Source organism: Argiope bruennichi, chromosome 5 (assembly GCF_947563725.1).
Source record: "Argiope bruennichi chromosome 5, qqArgBrue1.1, whole genome shotgun sequence".
Taxonomy (NCBI): Eukaryota; Metazoa; Arthropoda; class Arachnida; order Araneae; family Araneidae; genus Argiope; species Argiope bruennichi.
The window spans coordinates 47,693,426-47,715,745 of NC_079155.1; the positions used below are offsets into that span (position 1 = coordinate 47,693,426).

The 22,320-nt window shown below is 27.3% G+C and overlaps 1 protein-coding gene across 1 annotated transcript in view; it reads right to left on the reverse strand.

The window, feature by feature from the left end:
* LOC129969582 (diuretic hormone receptor-like) overlaps positions 1 to 22,320 on the reverse strand; it is a 365,366-nt gene that overhangs the window by 16,928 nt on the left and 326,118 nt on the right. The window contains exon 9 of the mRNA XM_056084217.1: positions 10,870 to 10,954. Within this exon, the coding sequence (XP_055940192.1) occupies positions 10,870 to 10,954 (85 nt within the window). The remainder of the gene's footprint in view (positions 1 to 10,869; positions 10,955 to 22,320) is intronic.

The following is a 22,320-nucleotide window of genomic DNA, read 5'->3' on the forward strand; positions in this document are numbered from 1 at the left end:
GATGAAGAGTGAGTGGAATATATACGTATATAAATTTTACGAGTTCATGAAATTGGGAAAAGGATTCTTGTTTAAAATTTTGTATGGAGAAAGGTCTGATCGCTCCTTTCTTTTGATTATGTATTCCTGTTATCCACACAGTCCTTATGCTCAATGAGCTAGTGAAGCTACTAGGATCCCGATCCCGCTGCTAGCGAAACCGTAGGATGTTTTTTTTAAGTTAAAAAATTCTGCCCGGTGCCTTCTTCAGATGCCGAAAGCATCGTATGCTCTAAATTTTACTTTCTACACAACAGACTGGCGCAGCTGATTTGAAAAACTTCTTTATTTCAAAATTGTTAAGATAATCAGCGATGGTGATCCCAAAAGTTAAAAAAAATAATAAAAAATCTGAGATAAAACAATATTTATCAATAAAGATAATGATTTTAATGCAGAAAGTGGTAACCGTAACTGTTTTGAAGAAGTGTTTATTTCGTCCACCATCTTTATTGGCGACTTGGCATCCTTGGCGCAGCAAGGGGCACACTAAACTACACTTTTGCCGCACAAAAATCTTATAGAAAGCAAAAAGCCCATATTCTTCTTTTATACTGGCTTAGTAATGGAAACAAAAGTTTCTTTTACGGAAAAAAAAGTATATTATCCAATTTTCCGAAGATTTTTTTGTGGTAATATCAATGATTAGTTAAATATATTACAATGGATAGTTTGAAGCTGATGAGTCCACAAAAATGCAAATTATCCAAAAATTCAAGTAATAAAAACGATGTATGTAAATGATGGTACATTAGAAAACGATAATTTTTAAAATAAAAATGACATTAAAGATTTATTTTTAATAAATGATAAATAATAAAAAAATGAGCAATAAGTAATTCTAATATATAAAGTAATAATTATGATTTCTAATTATTATTTATCATTTCAAAAATAATCAATAAATTTTAAATTTTAAGGAATCAGGAAGTAATTTTGAGAAACAAACAATATTTTTTGGCACTTTCAATTCTCTAATATTTTCATAAAGCTTGAAAATATACAGTAAAAATGGCAACAATTGTGTTCAAAGATATTTTTTTTTAAAGTGAGAAATTTTTGTTGCTTTTTCAGTTGAGTGCAGTTTAGCAAAGTTCTCACGTGAATCAGAGGTCTTAATTAAATTATTCACTTTCTTAAGCGAGGAAAAAATGCACGGACTATTCAATTATGAAATTTTCTTGCATTTTTTTTTGTTTTGTGTTCGAATTAACCAGAATAAATTGAAACTGTAAATGATATTTTAACATCTTACTGATAGTTTATCTTTTGGTACAAAATTTGAAAAAAGGAAGAAGCGAAAAAAATCGACAAATTCTATTTAAAAATACTTGAATCAAACGTGCTCCACTGTATAATATTACTGTTAGAAAGAAAATATTTAATATAATTTTATTGATTTCATTCGAAATATGTTGGTTTTTTGTAATTAGCTTTTTTATTCTCGTTTATTCAAATATTTACTTTTAAGTCAACTTGCGTCACTAAAGGCATTATATTACTTCCCTGATGACCGCTTATGACCATACTTTGATAAAAAAAAAGTAAACAAACACCGTATGACAATTCTGGTTTTCTTTATTCAAGCAACATTCGCAGTCCGGAGATATAGATTTACATTAGTTAATCTCAATGAAGATTCATATGGAATATGTTCATATATGAAGATTCATTCATACCAATGAATCAATTGTACTAAAAATTTGATGAAAGGAACAAGCTTAAAAAAATTGAAATTCGTTTTTCTCATTAATTTGTCATTTTCGAAGAAAAGAAAGGATAAAAGAAACCATTAATTACTGGCGATTTCCAATGAAGCATTTGTTTGCCACTGTGCTGGGAGAAGACCACAGACAGGACAATTAAAAAAAATTATTAGTCTAGCTGTGACATAAATATGAAAAATATAAAGTTTTAATTGCCTTCATTTAGTTATTGCAATATTTATGAGTACTTAGAATCTGTTTAATTATAGCATGTAAGAGTGGCTGCGTATTTGTGAGCAATAATACATAAAAAACATACATTTTCACGAAATTAAAAAGAAATTCAACATCAAACAGCAACATTTAAAACAAATTACCAGCATGTTAAAGTATGGAAATCTGAAGTAATATTAAAAAGTTCATTTAAGGTAGGAGCCTCATAATATGCACCATCTAAACTCGAAAAAATGCCTTAATCCACTACTGCCATGTAATATAAAGAATATCATGTAAAATTTAGTAAAAAAATGTGATGAAAAAGATTTTTTCTTTTTCTTTTTTTACGAATCGTCCCTTTTTTTTTTCTCGAGCTGTTGATTCAATTAATGTAAATATCACTTGGTCATTTTTTAAACTTTCTTTCATAGCATAGAGAAAATATAGGAATCGTCAAAAAATTTGAATTCGAGATTTTGATAAATTTACACGTTTTAGTCCTCCCTGAGTTAAATGAATACATTTTTGGAAAATGTTCGTCCTTCTGTCTTTGACAAAGATAACTCAAAAAATCTAGATAGTTAAAATTTGAAATACGGTCTTTACACAATTTGCACATTTCTATCAAATTTTGTGTAAAATCCTTTCAGAGGAAGTCTGTCTGTTCGACTGTTCGAATATAAATTAACACAATAACTACAAAACGAAGAGAGGCAGACAGATAAAATTCTTTATACAGATTTAACATCTATAGTGCAGACATCTGTCAAATTTTGAACCAAATCCAACCACGATTTGACTGTCTGTCAGTCTGTACTTTCAAAAACATATAAACGCAATGATTCAAAAATTCAATGACTTAAATATATCAAATCTAGTATGTGATTTTTTTTACTACAAATGTTTTATATGTGTCGAATTTTTGTTTTAATAGGTTGGAAAAAAAGTATCAAAAACAAAAATTCTAATTTACTATTTTCTATTACCTTATGTCAAGGTTTAAACGCCAAATAACTCGCCAAGGTTGACACGATAGATTCAGGAAAAATGCTTAACATATCAAAAGTTGATATTTCGTAAATATTGCATGTCAGTGCTGTGTGCAGTGTTCTCTAGTATGAGAATTTTATTAGAGAATATGCGAGAAAGTTTTGGGGTGGCTGCTTCCGCTGGTTGGTATGAAAGTTAATGAAAAATATGCTAATAGCTAAAAAGTTTCTCATTTTTAATTAAAAATTATTATTGAACTAAGAATTGATGGAACAAATTGAAAAATATATCAGTTCTTCCGATTTAAAATGTAATGATTAAGAAATCATTGATTTGATTTAGTGGAGTTTTATGGCGCAAAAACCATTTTTGATTCTGCTGCGCTAAACGCATCGTATTAATTAAAAGCCTGTTTATAAACTCTTATACAATCATAATAATAATATATAATCAGGAACTAATCATAATATATAATCATAAACTAATCATAATAATAATATATAATCATGAACTAATCATAATAATAATATATAATCATGAACTAATCATAATAGTAATATATAATCATAAACTAATCATAATAATAATATATAATCATGAACTAATCATAATAATAATATATAATCATAAACTAATCATAATAATAATATATAATTATGAACTAATCATAATAATAATATATAATCATAAACTTATCATCATAATAATAATATATAATCATAATAATAATATATAATCATGAACTAATCATAATAATAATATATAATCATAAACTTATCATAATAATAATATATAATCATAAACTAATCATAATCATAATATATAATCATGAACTAATCATAATAATAATATATAATCATAAAATTATCATAATAATAATATATAATCAGGAACTAATCATAATAATAATATATAATCAGGAACTAATCATAATAATAATATATAATCATAAAATTATCATAATAATAATATATAATCATGAACTAATCATAATAATAATATATAATCATGAACAAATCATAATAGTAATATATAATCATAAACTAATCATAATAATAATATATAATCATGAACTAATCATAATAATAATAAATAATCATGAACTAATCATAATAATAATATATAATCATGAACTAATCATAATAGTAATATATAATCATGAACTAATCATAATAGTAATATATAATCATGAACTAATCATAATAATAATATATAATCATAAACTAATCATAATAATAATATATAATCATGAACTAATCATAATATATAATCATAAAATTATCATAATAATAATATATAATCATGAACTAATCATAATAATAATATATAATCATAAACTTATCATAATAATAATAATATATAATCATAATAATAATATATAATCATAAACTTATCATAATAATAATAATATATAATCATAAACTAATCATAATAATAATATATAATCATAAAATTATCATAATAATAATATATAATCATGAACTAATCATAATAGTAATATATAATCATGAACTAATCATCATAGTAATATATAATCATGAACTAATCATAATAGTAATATATAATCATGAACTAATCATAATAGTAATATATAATCATAAACTAATCATAATAATAATATATAATCATGAACTAATCATAATAGTAATATATAATCATGAACTAATCATAATAATAATATATAATCATGAACTAATCATAATAATAATATATAATCATGAACTAATCATAATAGTAATATATAATCATGAACTAATCATAATAATAATATATAATCATGAACTAATCATAATAATATATAATCATAAAATTATCATAATAATAATATATAATCATGAACTAATCATAATAATAATAAATAATCATAAACTAATCATAATAATAATATATAATCATGAACTAATCATAATAATAATATATAATCATAAACTTATCATCATAATAATAATATATAATCATAATAATAATATATAATCATGAACTAATCATAATAATAATATATAATCATAAACTTATCATAATAATAATATATAATCATAAACTAATCATAATAATAATATATAATCATGAACTAATCATAATAATATATAATCATAAAATTATCATAATAATAATATATAATCATGAACTAATCATAATAATAATATATAATCATAAACTTATCATAATAATAATATATAATCATGAACTAATCATAATAATAATATATAATCATGAACTAATCCTAATAATAATATATAATCATAAACTTATAATAATAATATATAATCATAAACTAATCATAATAATAATATATAATCATGAACTAATCATAATAATATATAATCATAAAATTATCATAATAATAATATATAATCATGAACTAATCATAATCATAATAATAATAATAATATATAATCATAATAATAATATATAATCATAAACTTATCATAATAATAATAATATATAATCATAAACTTATCATAATAATAATAATATATAATCATAAACTAATCATAATAATAATATATAATCATAAAATTATCATAATAATAATATATAATCATGAACTAATCATAATTATAATATATAATCATGAACTAATCATAATAGTAATATATAATCATGAACTAATCATAATAGTAATATATAATCATAAACTAATCATAATAATAATATATAATCATGAACTAATCATAATAGTAATATATAATCATGAACTAATCATAATAATAATATATAATCATGAACTAATCATAATAATAATATATAATCATGAACTAATCATAATAATAATATATAATCATAAACTTATCATCATAATAATAATATATAATCATAAACTTATCATCATAATAATAATATATAATCATAAACTAATCATAATAATAATATATAATCATGAACTAATCATAATAATAATATATAATCATAAACTAATCATAATAATAATATATAATCATGAACTAATCATAATAATATATAATCATAAAATTATCATAATAATAATATATAATCATGAACTAATAATAATAATAATATATAATCATAAACTTATCATAATAATAATATATAATCATGAACTAATCATAATAATAATATATAATCATGAACTAATCATAATAATAATATATAATCATAAACTTATCATAATAATAATATATAATCATAAACTAATCATAATAATAATATATAATCATGAACTAATCATAATAATATATAATCATAAAATTATCATAATAATAATATATAATCATGAACTAATCATAATAACAATATATAATCATAAAATTATCATAATAATAATAATATATAATCATAATAATAATATATAATCATAAACTAATCATAATAATAATATATAATCATGAACTAATCATAATAATAATATATAATCATAAAATTATCATAATAATAATATATAATCATGAACTAATCATAATAATAATATATAATCATGAACTAATCATAATAATAATATATAATCATAAAATTATCATAATAATAATATATAATCATGAACTAATCATAATAATAATATATAATCATAAACTAATCATAATAATAATATATAATCATAAACTTCTAATCACATGATCATCAATGATAAATCAACATGAGATATCATTTTCTTCAAGAAGTCATCCTCCTTTTATTTTGAGTAAATTTATATTTTTCAGATGATTTGCTTCAACTGGCAGCATTATGTAAAACTTGACATAAGCCATCATCTTTCATCCTGTATCGATCCATTGTTATTTTCGAATTCTGCCGTTCGCCTTAATGCATAAACTACAACTCTTCTGTTTACCACATAGAATTATCCTAAAATATCCACGACCAAAGGCAACAAAACACATCATTGCGGATTCATGATCATTCTCAGCGATTAGCTTTTCTTCGGTACTCGCAATTATTGGGGTTCTCCACGTGATGCCACATAAAAGATGCAGGTCCCAGGAGGTAGCCTGCAACGCAAGAAGTCTTTTGTCGAAAACTTTTTCTCGTTACCTTATTTTGGGAAGGCAGTAGGAGACTTTGATTCACGATCACTTAAGCGTAAGTTAAGTCTTTGTGAGACTTGCTGTCTCTTCTTTCAAAGAAATCGATTAGAAAGATAATCGTGTTGTTTAAAAGAAATTTCTTTGCTTTGTCCTGAATTTGTCTTTCTCTTATTACTTTCTCGTAGTTCTGCAGTATAGAGAAAGTATAGCAGTCTTCAAAAAAAAAAAAAAAAAAAAAAAAAAAAAGCCATCGTCTTTTTTTTATATAAAGATATAGATTATAAATAAAGCGCAATTTATGGCATAAGTGAATTTTTTTCAGGAGTAGTTTATATGTTTAAAATACGCTGACATATATTTGAAATGAGATTCTTTCATTAACAATTTGATTTGTTTCTCTGATCAAGTTTTTCTTTTGCTTCGACAGCAACCAAAATGTGCGCCAAAACACAGCAGTTGCATATACTAAAAGGTACTATTTTTCATATCTCCCATCTTTAAAGTATAGATGATGCACTTAGCATAGAAAAATTAGCAATTGAAAAAGATTTCATATAAATATTCATGTTGTGAATCTAATACTGTCGACTTAATAAAAAAAGTATCCAATAAACTTGCCCTGAAATGCAACAAACCTATATTTAAAGCACAATAAATAATATATGCGCCATCTTTTGAATAATAAAGATACCACCACCAGAGTTTGTTTTATATTATGCGTCAGAGAACGTAACATAAAAAGCAAGAATTTTCATGAATGTTAATAATGTAATATTATACAATAAAATAGGTGTACTCTTTATTATTCTGTAATTTTTAACAGTATTAAGTTTGACTTGATAATATAGTGTTCCCAAAATTGAACTTTTCGAACAATAGCACGCCACATTTGAGGCAATTGTGATGGTTACTATCAGAAAGCTCGGGAAAAGTATTTTTAAATTAAGGGAATAAAGAATAGTTTTTAAATTAAGGATGAAAAGAAAAAAGAATTTTTAAAATCCTTAAAATATTTATAAGCAATTCATCTTTATTCAGTGTTTCTTTATCATTAGTTGATATATACACCCTGTTCGGGTAGAAAATTTTTTCATATTTAGTTTTTTTAATGTGCGTATAGAATTTTTAATATAAAAAACTTTAATATAATATTTAATAATTAAAATGCACAAAATATAGTTATGGTTCGCAACTTCATTTAAAACAAATAAAAAGCAGAATATTAATTCTACCAAACGATTTTTAAAATTGCGACTTCTGGAAAAATTACAGACTAACAAAACAAAATTTAAAAATTATCGAAAGTTAATTTTCTTCTATAAATTTTCAAAGAATGATATAAAACATTATAAAATATTGTTAATCGATAACTCGGAGATAAATAAATTAAACGATTTATTATCGATAATGTTTTCATTCAATAGGAGGACATCAATAAAAATAAAATAGTCGTTTCGATGTATGGAAGCAGATTTTAATTAGAAAAAAGTAACAGTTTAATTAATTGACACAAAATCCTTATGAAAATTTTTCATATATTATTTGTGAAAAAAATTCGAAGAACATTTAATGAGTAGTTTGGATTTTTGTAGAGTATAAAGATTTTTGAACTTTCATTTTTATTTGATAGATATATCAATTAGTATAACTAATTTTTAAGTTAATCTATACTTATAATAAAGCTCAATGTGTGTGTGTGTTGGCGTTCTATAGGCCAGACCGTTTGACCTACAGCTACCAACTTTGGTACGTGTATACCTTGGAAGTCGGGAATGTGCACCTAGGAGCGATTTTTTTGAATTTTTAATTAGAATTTTAATTAATTAAAAATTAAGCTAAATTTCGGCGTTTTTTTGACGATAACTTCCGAAAATATTATCTCACAAACATGATTTTTACATCAAATTAAAACTCAAAAAATTATCTTTTTAATGATATCAAATATTTTAACTTATAAATTATGTCTCTATTTTTAATGAATTTTTAAAAAAATATTTTAACTATATTTTTCAACAATTTATTTCTCTCAAAATAAAAATAAAGCTTAGCTTACAAGTCACGCGTGCAAGGAAAAAAAATGGGCTTTTGTCAATGTGTTGCCATTACCTTTACCAAAGTTCAAATTAAAAAAAGAAGTTAACTATTACTGCACATTAAATCTAGAAAAATATAATATTCAGTATGTGGCTGTATGAAAGGAAATAAATTTGAAATGTAATATTTTCTTAAAAATAAATACAAAAAAAGGATTTTTAGGATCTTTTACAATATCAACATTATTAATTCAATAAATCAGCTTTATTTAAGGCAAACATAATTTAGTATATATCCTTTCAATTCAGGGCCCAACGGCTGATTTGTAAACTTTTAATAATAGAAATAGATGTGTTAAAATGGTCTAGTAATGAAGTAAATAATTACGTTTATGTAGTAAATAAATGTAGTAAATAATTACGTTTTAAGTAATCTGAGTATATAAATATTATAATAAATTACGAATGTTTAGCTTTTATCTACATTCTTTGCTCTGTGAATCATATTTAACAAAATATTCTTGAGACACTAATGTTTTAAATAAAAAAGGTTGCACTCCAATCAATTCAATCAGGCATTAAAACTAATTAATGAAAATTTGAATGTCATTACTCAATAAAAGCGGGTGATTTTAGACCACATCATATACCGTATCAAATATGACACCCCCATCAGTTTCCAAGGATTCTAAGGATTTGTTGACTTAAGTTTATGATAAGGTTGATTGTTTAAATTGGTCCATTCAAAACTTCATAAATCGATCAGGTTTTATAGCAGATGACAGAAACGTTTATTTACTTATTTAAAAGTTGAAGTGTCAAGAATATTTCGCAGAATATGATTTCATAGAACCAAAGAACTGCATATAATTTAGACATAATTTTTTGAAGTATATTTGCAAACCGAAACAAAATAAAATATTGCTATTCAAGTCATTTAAATCTTTTTGAAAGTAAAACTAAAAACTAAATTTGTGTTGAGCATTTTTTGAGATATTACATAAATTATGAAAATTATTCTGAGGTGCACGCAAGATTTTTCAGATTTCTTCAGAATCTGAAGACGATTCTGTTTTCAGTATTCATATTAAAAAAAAATGCGTGATTTCAGTAAAAGGTGTTCTTTATATTAATTACAGTTTAATTATTTCCACTTTGATTTAAAGCTGAAATTTTAAGGGAGCTGACAGAAAATTAGAGAAATACATAGCACGTTATGGCTTAAGGCCTTTACAATTGTATGAGTAAAATATATGAATATCAAAATTTGGAGCATAAAAGTGTTTTGATGAAGATGCTATTAAAGACGTTACATAAAATATTTATCTGAAAATTTTTACGAACATTAAGATTGGCGAAGCGGCTGGTCGCCATAGGCGGCTAGTTGGTAAATAAATCAAAGGGTTTAGTATTGATGATATACTAAGCATTAAGTTAAACACTTTAAGTGGCTGTATACTAATACACTTTTTGTTAAAATTAAATAATAATTTTTTTTTTTTTTTTTTTTTTTTAGCATTTACATATCAGAGCCTTTCATAAAGTAATACAGAGTTGATCACTTTAAGTAATATAATTAATATTAAAGGCATGTTCGAAATTTGAAAGCTGAATGAATTATTTGAAAAAATCCAAAGAGTAGTCCCATTTAAAATATGCATTTTTCCTTTCAGAATAATAACATATGTGCAACTAGTTTATCAATTTAAAATGTAACATTTAGTGAGGAAAAACATTTTAATTTCTGGTTTAATTTCCAATTGCAAATGCACAGTGGATTTCAAAATTGAATCGGCACAGGGCATTTGACGGTACTTGAATTGACTTAAAAATCATGCACCTAATGAGAAATTATGAACACGATTTATGTTTGGAAAATTAATTTTCAGAGATTTAACTTACCCTTGTGGAGCAAGTACGTCTTCGATCGTATTTCCAACGTGACCTTTCACTCCGGCCCACGTGGCCACCACAAGAGCGGGAAGAACTGCAAAAAGTAAGTTTTTATACATATTTCCACAAATCAAAATATACTTAAACATCAGTAGCTCAATGTTGTAATGTCTGTTTATTTTAATTTTGCAGGAAAACAACAGGTTACAGAAATTTTTATAAATGGTCCAAAAGAAGAAAATGCTTGTTTATTTTCACGGAAGTCTTTATTTAAATCTTGTACTTTTAGTGAATAGAAAAATAATGAATTTTTATTAGATTTTTAAATTTTATGTTACAATACATAAAATGGATAACCTTATAATATTAAATGTGGTAAAATATGTCTTATGTATTATTTCTATTGTTTACATCCCTTTTTACTTTCTCGTATATGCAGTATAAAGAAAGTATAACAAACATCAAGAAATTCGAATTCGATATTTTGACGAATCTCCACTTTTAGACCTCACTCAGTTCGAAAAAATATATTTTTGGAAAAATGTCTGTCCATCCTTCTGACAGTATGTCTGTATCAAAGGTAGTTCAAAAATGCTTTGTTCTAGGTGAATGAAATTTGGTATACGGTCTTTATATCAAATGTGTAAATGTCTATCAAATTTTGAGCAAAATCCGCTCGAAGAAAATCTGTCTGACCTGCTGTTCGAATATGAATTAGCGTGATAACAACAAAACAAAGATATCTAGATGGGTAAAATTCAGTACACAGATTTATCATCGATAGTGTAGATACTTATCAATTTTCGAACGAAATCCAACAAGGGTTTAAAGTTTATCGGTCTGTATTTTCAGAAGTATGTAAACGAGATAATTAAAAAACGCAATGACTTAAATATATCAAATTTGGAATGAAATTTTGTTACTACAAATGCAGTTTTATACCAAATTTTGGTTTTAATCGATTAGGGAAAACGCGTCTAAAATGCAAATTTGATTTTCGGATACTATTAACCGCTTGCCAAAAATTAATCGCCAAATACTCGCCAAAGATTATACAATAGATTCAGTAAAAATGCTAACATTTACGCCAAAGGTTAATATTTCGTATCTACTGTACGCCAATTCCATACAAGGCGTTGCACTTTTATTAAAAAGACCCGAGAAAGTTTTGGGAGATAATTTCCACTGGTAATTTTTCCACATTCGATGTAAATATTTAATAAATATTATAATAATTAAAAAAAATAGAGCCCGAGATTTTAATGATTCTGCACATTTCAGACCTCAATAAGTGCGAAAAGCACATTTTTGGAATTCTATCTATCTGTGAACAAATTAACACGAAAACGTTTTCAGGTAGACGAAAGCAATTTGGTATATATATATTTAATATAGTATTGATAGTTTTTTTTCAAAATTTTAGAAAAATTCCTGTCAGTCAGAGGAAGTGTGTTTGCTCTAATATAAGTTAACACAATAACTAACCAAAGAAGAGAATTAGATTAAAAAAAATCATGTACAGATTTAACATCTGAATTACAGAAACCTGTCAAATTTGGAATCAAATCCGTCAAAGAATTTACCGTTTGTCGGTTTGTAGATTTATAAGCATGCAAACGAGATAACTCAATACTTAATATGGGATTTTGTGATTGCAGTTGTAGTTCTATACCAAATTTTGGCTTCAGTCAGTCGGAAGAAGATGCCTAAAGCCCCATTCCGACGGCCTGTTGCCTTTACAGATATGGTCGTAAATTTGTCAACTGACCTATTGTAGAACCAACCCTCGGTTTTCTATCGGGAGCTTCCCGTTAATTGTCAGTAAAATGAACAGACGTCAAAGAATCCCGGAAAGACACAAGAAAGGGGAAAGAGGGCAAAATATGCCTGTCTCAATTCCCGGATGGTCCGCCAGAACGTGGTTAAAGACATATATTCGGTGGCCTGATGCTTGTGTATTAACTGCATCGTAATGATTAATCTCTAGAGATCACACGAACACAAATTGTTTATCGATAGATTCAGTAAAAATGCTAGATTCCCACCAAACAGTAACATTTCATAACAACTGTTCATCAATACCGTGCAAGACATTCGAGGCCTTACTCCTGGCCCGCAACTTTAAGCACCGGATGGAGGATAGCGCTTTTATTAGAGGATATGCGAGAAAGTTTCGGTGTGACTACTTCTGCTGGTTTCATTCTCACTCATGCTTGTGGTTTGTCATGGCCTTCGAGGGTTTCACACTTCCCTTATTTTGCTGCCCTATCCCCGTTGTATGTCTAGAGGATACAGAGTAGTATAGAAGAATAGGAAAGGAAGTGTTAGATCATGTAAATCATCATATACAGTACATTCCCGAGTATTTCGCCTAACCGAGTGGCGTAAGGGTAGACTGGATAACGAAAAAACCGGATAGACCGAAGTTCTATGATCGCATTTCTTTGCTCACCATTAACAGAAGACAAAGTTTTTATACTAAAACTCACTGTTGCGATACGTATTTTCTTATTTCTTATTGAGTACTAAGCCCTCCATTTATCTCAAGCCACATAGAATGTGAACGCGGCCGCTGCCCAATGAATTATAGAAGCAGCTGCGGTAACATGTCGAGTTGAAATACAAGGCTCTCTACTTGTAATTTATATATGTTTGTATACTGCACTGCACGTTTCAAGAATTAATTAGAGAAAAAGTAATTTAAAGGATATAAACTGTTCACATTTTGACATAAACTCTGTAATCTTCACTGTGGTAGACTTAAAAAAGTATTAAGCACACCCCAAAAACAATTTACGAATACTGTACATACTATGTAGTTATAATCAGGAGCAGCGGCAACAACTGAGGTCCGATACACACTACCGAAATAATGAACAACGAGCAGAACGCTGCTCTTTTCCTGCCACAACTTGTATTGTGCACAGGACACGTAGGAGGATCGTAACAGACACTAGCTGACAATGCCTTGGCAACGTTGCCAATGCAACGCCTTGCCTTTCACATTTAATTACAATAAAAAAAAAATTAGGCCGGATAGTACGGAAGCTAAATAATCACGAACCGGATACTCGGGAGTGCATTGTATTATTAGATTATCTATATTATCAGACCATAAAGGGGAACTGGTTCTCAACTGATATACATGCAATTGAAATGGATATGCTTTCGGTGGATAGGATATTTTATTGACTTCTGACATAGCAAATGCAGTTTCCCTTAACACACATTATCTATTTAAAATTAAAATATTATATCAATGCCAATTAAATTATACCAATAAACTTCTTTATTAACGTCACACAAAATGCCTATATCATCATATAAAAACAGCTCGCACACACACACATATTATATATTATATATAAAAGACTCGATTCAATAACAGACTAAGATTTTTTTTTGGGAGGGAGTGATGGAAGTTAAAAGTGCAAACGATTCACAAGAATTTAATCGTTTGAAAATACATTTATATTTTCATCAATTTTTCCAGTCTTTTATTAAAAATAATTTGAATGGCTAAGATCCTAATAAATAACTTGAATCAAAAGTAATTTTCAATGATTTTTATAAAGTATTTCAAACTGTCACTGTATTAAATCAGCGGAATACGTAATGAAAAGGTGAAATTTTAGATAGATACATCGACAAATTCAGCTATATGCATTAACTGCAAAATGAAATGGAATGTAAGAAATACAATGGCATGAAATTCCATCGTTTTTTATAGCATAAACTTTCCATAAATATCCTCAATTCTTTTTTCTTATATGTAATAGCTAAAGTTACCCTTTAGCAGATGACTCAATATAAAGGGATTTTCCAATAGGCCTCCAACATCCATATCGATGCCGAAAGTACAGAAGATTTGCCACAGAATATATTCAAAAGAGCGATGACACGTAAGAAACAGATCCTCAAAAACGGACAATGTTTCGCGCTCTAGACGCTATCTATTTTCAAAAACAGACAAACAGAGAAGTCGGGTGACATCCGAGGGTTATAGAAAGTTGGTGATGAAAAGCACCTTGAAGATAAAGTAAGGAATCATGCGGGCGAATGGAAGAAGGAGGGGCGATTTGAAGGGATATTGTGTGCCGGGGAGGAAATTCGAAATCAATTCTCGGTGACGCGAGCAAACATGCTCCTCGGTCCTTCTTTGTATTTCCTTTCGATGGTGTGAAATAAGGAGAATGGTTCCTGTTATTTTGTTGCGGCTGCAGCAATAAAACAGAAGAGACCCGGTCATGTTTCTTGAAAAGTATTCCGTATCCACGGGGGGAGTGCATTTTCTTTTTTGCCAACACGTTTTTCTGGAGCCGAACTGTTTGGCGAAAAGGAAAATTGAATTCTTTTCTCTCTCTCGCGCGCGCTCTTTTTTACTTATTCCTTTCAACAAGGGAAAGAATGCGAATTTTATCAAATCGCAAATCTTAGTGCAGTAGCTTTTCATAACAATGTTTGACATTCACGGAGCAGTTTGTTTCAAGTTGTATCATTGCTATGAGATGGCTGTTACAATCATTTTCTTTATTTTAATATTTTAATAGCGATTATGGAGTTTGAATTTTATTCTTATTTTCTGACTATTAAAATTAATACTTCCATATTCCGTGATCAATATAGCAAAAATGAATGACTATAAAAATGTTCTAAACTTTGTATAGGAAGATAAAAATTTCTTTCAAATCACGAAAGGGGGTGGGGTGGAAATTGACGACAAAATAATATTCAAAAAAAATTGGTAACGGAATGTTAACCCGTTTTCCTTGGTAACACGAGCCATTACTAGCCTTTAAGAATCCGTTTTCAGTCCGTATAGATATTAATTGCGATTCTACCAGGAAAAAAAAAAATGTACTTTTTCTATAATACGTAAACTAATTTAGAGTTTGAATACAGATCTCATTTATCTATATTATTTCCTGCCTATGCGATACATTTAGTTAGCGGTCCACAAGCTTGTGTATCGCCAAAAGATGAAAACTCTTGGTTGTGCTGAAGGTTTGATTTGGAGGTTACTGTTTTAAGAATAAATGATGGTGAAGCAGAATAAAAGAATATTTTCATTTTTAAAAAATATCTTTTGTCAATTTTATAAAGAGATTTTATTTGGATAATGAATTCCAAATTGATTAATATTTTGTTACCTATTAAGCAAATCCTCCATTTATCTTAGCATAACCACTTACTAGGTAATGTTATTGTCATTCCATTAATCTATTCATTTATTATGTCCGGAGGGTAAGAACCTTGAATTCAAGAACTCCGTGACACTCCTCTCAAATCAGAAAGTTGAATTAAAAATGTTTAGTTAAAATTAGTTTTTTTTTCTTTTTAAATACATAATGATAATTTATAGAATTCATTACATTTCTCATTTGGAAGTGCAATGCGAGCTTAAATCGCACTACTCACCGATAATTCGTAATGCATGATATTTCTGGGGAACAAATTTGTTGAACTAATGAAAGATTGAAATTTGTTTTATAAAAAAAAAAAACTTTTATAAAAAAAACGAATGTGGAACCACAGTTTTCCTGATATAATGAAATCCATTCATATACATTTCGTAATTTTTTTTTCGTATTTCATTCGTCGACAGCAATATATGGGAAAATTTTATTCTAGCAAGTAATTAAATTAATTGCTACATTATTCGAAAATTTTGTTAATTTCTAGAAACATTGACTTTTTATATTTTATATTATAAACATTGAATTTATACTTAACTTTCCGTTCATTTTAATATTTAATAGATGCACAATATGGTAAAGTCTCCAATTAGTTTTTTTGAGATAATAATTCTCCTTAGAAACGCTATGCAGGTCACTTTTCTGACTTCGTCTATGAATCTTTGAACTTTATGTCTGAAACTCTCAGGTTTCTAGAACTACGAGAAACAGATATATTACTCAAATATTCAAATATAGAGCAGAAGAAACTCTGATCGGCATAAGTATTTGGCACAAAATTTCAATTGCAAATTGTCTTCAAAAAGAAAAGTGAATACTTTTCAAGCGAATTTTTTTTGTCGCTATCCAAAATAGCGTTTTTTGTCGAGCGTTTTAACGGCTAGCAACATTTTGCGAGATTGGCGACGATACTGCAGCAAAATCTTAAATCTAGCCAATGAAAGGAGGATTAAATATTAGTTATAAAAACTAAATGTCGAAATTTGTAGTAATTCATTCCTTATTATTCATTACTTACTATATTTAATGATGTGCCTATTAATCTATTTGATAAACAACGGATTGTGTGTTGCCTTTATGTATTTTAAAAACCGACCAAACTTTTTTTCGGTTAATTAATGCCCAAATCAACGGAATTATTGAAGCTTATTGACTTAGCAAGCTAAACAAATATATATTTCTTTAGTAACGTGTTTATCCCATTAGTAGAATATATTGAACGATATCTTCACGATGTTAATTGATGTTTTGATTCTGGAGATTGAAATATCGTAACACTGTTTTGCTAAGCATTTTGTGATGCTGATTGAGTAGAAATTTGTTACAGCAAAGCCTTTTCCTAAATCTTGAAATGTCAAACTACTTCATTCCACTATATTCATATACCTGTTACCGTTAAAGCTCGAATTCGTTATTGTTCATATTAACTGATTTGCTCCGTTAAAGATCGGAATCAAAAGTTTCCGCATTTTATCCAGGTAATGTGCATATTACTAGTAGGGTTTGTACAAAAACCGACTTTTTGAAAAACCGGTTTTCGAATTCGATATTTCCAAAAAAACCGGTTTTAGCCGGTTTTCGAATTTTTGTCAAAAAAAATTGAATAGGGAAAAATGAAATATTTTTCCCTATTCTATTTTTTTTTTATTTCATTTTAATTTATATAAAATAACAAAAAACGAAAGCAATATCAAAAGAGAAAATATAAAAAACAAAATTAAAGATTACATATACATATTACTTACACAAAATAACGAAAACTCAAACAAAAATTTTAAATAATAGTTAAACTATTTTCACTAATTTTAATTTCTCCTAAGAAAATAGGATTTTAAAAAACATAAAATGTTCACTAAACAGTGGCTAAGTCTCTTTCTTATTTTGGACACAATATTGCCTGAAATTGAAAATACTCTTTCACTAGTTTGGCATCAAATTACAAATCTAAATTTTTTGTTCTTTTATTTGTTTGTTCAAATAATGAAAATTCAGTTTTCAGTGTCTTTGGATTTGTAAGTTTTTTTTCAGGGTCTTCAAAAAACTAAACAATTATATTATTTTTGACAATTATTTTATGAACTGCTTTCAAATGGCTATGTAGATTGCTCGTAGATGATCCTTTGCAGCTCAACATTTTATTAAAATGATTTCAGATTGCCTTGTCTATCCCGAACTTTTTGAAACTATCCCAAACTTTCGACCTACTCATTTTTATCTAAAAATGAAATGAAAGTTATTGAATAAATATTTTTGACGTTTATTTTACAATTTTATTAATTTAACTATTAATATTAATGCAATTTAAAATAATCTAATCTATACATTTTCTAGGAATTTTGAAAAAAAAAAAAAACTTCTTAATCTAATTCCGATGCTTGCTAAAGACATAATTTGTTAAAACGTTGCAAAAGAAAATATGGAATATTTTAACACCCTGTGTTTTATTTAAAATTCCATGAAACAGAAGCCAGAACTTATTTTACACTAATTTTTGATAGAAGAAATTTATATAATAAAATTTAAATTTTAAAATGTAAAATAGAAAATATAAACATAAAAATTCAACATACTTAATACTTACGTTATTTTTACTAAATATAACAACTTTATATTTTTGTTCCCAGTTTTCACCTTAACAATATTAAGCAAACCTGTCTTGACTCGACACGGATAGGATTCTGAGACCACATTTCGACAATTCCATTTCATTAAGGAGTGAGACGCGGAACGATGAGCACCTTTGACCTTGGATTTCTCGCATTAGATACTTTTTTAGTTCTTTTTTTTTTTTTTTTTTTTCACGTGTATGTGAGTGTTATGTCATTTCTGACAGCATTTTATTTTAACTGAATATTTCGTATTGATATGGCTATTTCAAGTTGTGTAAAAAAGCTTTCAGGAGTGGTACGAAATTTTATATGATATCATTAAATACTGTGATCAAGAAGCAGAAAACGGGAAATTATTTATTCCTTTCGCAAGTTCTTCGAAACGAGCCAGTTAAATTGCTGACGTTACTATTAGCACCGACTTCATACCGATAGACAAAACATCCGACAAGAAGCAAGAGATGAACTTAATCAAACTTTTGTTCACGTAGAAAAAAAAGTGAAAAGGGATGTTCATAAAAAAACATAAATTGACGAATTCGAGGCTCAAATGTGCAGTGCACAAGTACTGGCCAACGCAACTTGCAACGTTGAAAAAATGTGTTTGCTGCCCCGTTGCATAGAATGAATAGCAAATAAAATAAGTTCAAAATTAATTTTTACATAATAATATGAATTCTTAAAACCGGTTTTCTTAATTTAAAAACCGGTTTTCGAATGTGACAAATTTACTTTAAAAAACCGGTTTTTTAAAACCGGGTTTGAAAACCGTCAAACCCTAATTACTAGCTCCCGTATCGTTAAAGTTTAAAATTTATTTCTTCATTTCCTTTCCCTACCCCCACCCCCCCTCTCCCTCCACTTTTAGCCTGGCTTCTCCAGCGTCAGGTTGCTTTTGCTTATCATAATTTGAGTCAACCTCTATTGCGTAGCATGGCTACTTCTGTTTTCAAATTCGCTTCTGCCTATTAGCGCGCGAATATCTGTTGTGATTTTATTTAAAAACCGAACATTCAGTTCAAATATTCAAGCAAGCGCCGAATGGATGAATAAAATGTAGGAAAGCTTCTTCGCAAACCTCTTTAGCGAAGATTCAAAATATAATAGTGTTTTAATAACAAAACGAAAGTATGTTTCCATAACTGAAGACGTAAAAAGAATAAAAGTTTCCAAGAAGAAAGGAACATCTCTTATCGAATAATTCAAAGATATGATGAACTGTGCAGTCTGTGAAAAACTCATTGATCCGTTGTCAGATGAGCGAGAAAGTGTGAAACAGTTCGTCCATGACTAAGAATTTTTTGGCATATTGTATTGCATATTAACGATTGTCTAGTAGTAATGTGCAGATTATCTGGTAATTCGCAGATTACCTAGATAATTTAAGAAATAAAGCAATTTTCCACACTTTAACGGATAAACCTAATTAATGCGTAGATTAGCTAGCTAATCTGCAGTTTAACTGGTTTCTGCACTTTAGCGGTAACATATTAATCATCAGAAATAACTCTATCATGGTTCAATCCAACAGTTCTGCTTTCCAAATTCATGTCAAATAATTCGAAATGCTTAATTAGATAAAGAGCTACAATTTTTTCTTCAGATAAAACTGAGGAATTTCTATTTAATTATTATCTATCTCCAATTTTTTTTGATCAAGATAGAAGAAATAAATAGCACTTTACAGCAAAGCTTTATCTTCCCCAATACATTTATATGAGATATTTTTATAATTCAATTTTACTGAAAGACAGACATGAAAGGCAATGATATCACCGTCTGAAGTGTGTTAAATTTACAACAGATGTATACTGTTTTTATAGTTTCTTCGTGTATATTCCATAAATACTCCGTTATTTTACAGCTCTATAAACCAACCCAACTCGGGACACCTCGGAATACGGAATTCATTCGATTCGAAGAATACTTATGCAGATTAAGGTTTCCTCTTCTCTATATCTGAGTAATATATGTTTCTCGGAGTTCTAGAAACCAGAGAGTTTCAGTCATAAAATTCAAAGATTCATAGAGAAGTCGGAAAAGTGCCCTGCGTAGCGTTTCTTAGGTTCGGGAACTGTTGCTTTCTTTTACAGTTTCCTTGGTTTCTTTTCCTAGGATTCGAAAAGTATTTGCACTTAAATTAAGTTTTGTGTTCGACTGCTGTATTTCGATTTCGAAACAACACTTTCCTTTTTTTTCTTTCTTTCGTGAGTCTTTAAGATATTAAAATTCTAGAAGTTTCTGATCTTTGACTCCAGACGATACTGATGCCGAAATGTTTTGAAAAATCTTGGGATGATTTGATTTTTAAATTTTTGTTCTTGCGGAATTCATGGAAAGAGAGTCGTGTCCATTCCTTTTTAAAGGTTTCAAAATAGAATACTAGCTTTTAATATCACTAATTTAAGCAAGTAAATATATACTTGTTTTTTACGTGTTCACTTTCAAAATGGCTAGTTAAGATTATAATATTTTATCTTTAACTATCTTTTAAACATCAAATTAGTTTGACTTCCATTTGTGCATGAATAATACTTTTAACAAAATTTTTCCTTTCACGTGAAATTTTCCTAAAAATAATAATTTGCAATGAAATATTTTTAAATTTTGGTTTTGTTGAATAGTCATATTTTTTAAAAAGTGAATTTACTTACATATTCCTTAAAAATAATTAATAGATAGGAAACGCTGTAAATTTAGTTAATGCATTATAGTTAATGCAATATTCAATCAGAGTTTGGAATGATATCTTCTTGAAATGACGTTATTAAGTAAATACTTCAGTGGAATTCCCATTCTATATGAATAAAAGAAAACATGTCTTAAAAATATTATATGTACCATTTTTACTGAATATTATTTTATTTCTATTAATAATAAGGTTTTTGAATTTTTTTTGAAATTATTTAGAATCCACGTAAAATTTGAAGGAATTCGGTATAATTTCAAACGTAGTATTAAACATTTGAATCGTTTGTGTCATACATTATTTTAATATATGACACAAACTATTGAAAAGTCTTAAAAATATGACGGAACTAATCTTATTGTTATAGTGAAACGTATCAGAATTCTTAATATTTAAAACCTAAGTATTATTTATTTCCAGGAGCACTATAATAACGTTTTGTAGCTTTTGCAACACTTAATTATACAGGATGACCAATGTGATGGTGCCTCGACAGCTAAATCATTTGAAGCAAGCATAAACTTCTAGTTAAAATATGCTTCAAAGAATTAAAAAAAAAATAAAATTGTTTTAATGTTTTTCTTAAATTACTTAAAATTATATAAGTCACTGAAAACAAATCTTTCGAATGTGATGCGAAATTAAATGATTTTTTTTTTATTTTAACTTGTCATAACATTTGATTCTTAAATTCTGCTTAAATAGAATTAAATTAAAGCAATAAAGGTAGGCTTAGGAAATCGTGGAGGGGAAAGCCTATCCCCTTCCCTCTAGCCCTCTCAAGAATTAGACCGATCACATCATCCTTTAGTATAGTGAGGTAATTTATGAATTCTTACTCTATTAATGTTGAATAAATTGTTTGGCTAAAATTTAATTTTAAAGAATTCGCTCCTACCAGTTTAACTGTTCAGGTGGAATGTGCAGAAAATTCCAGTGGGACATGCTGTCATCAAATGTTTTCTCA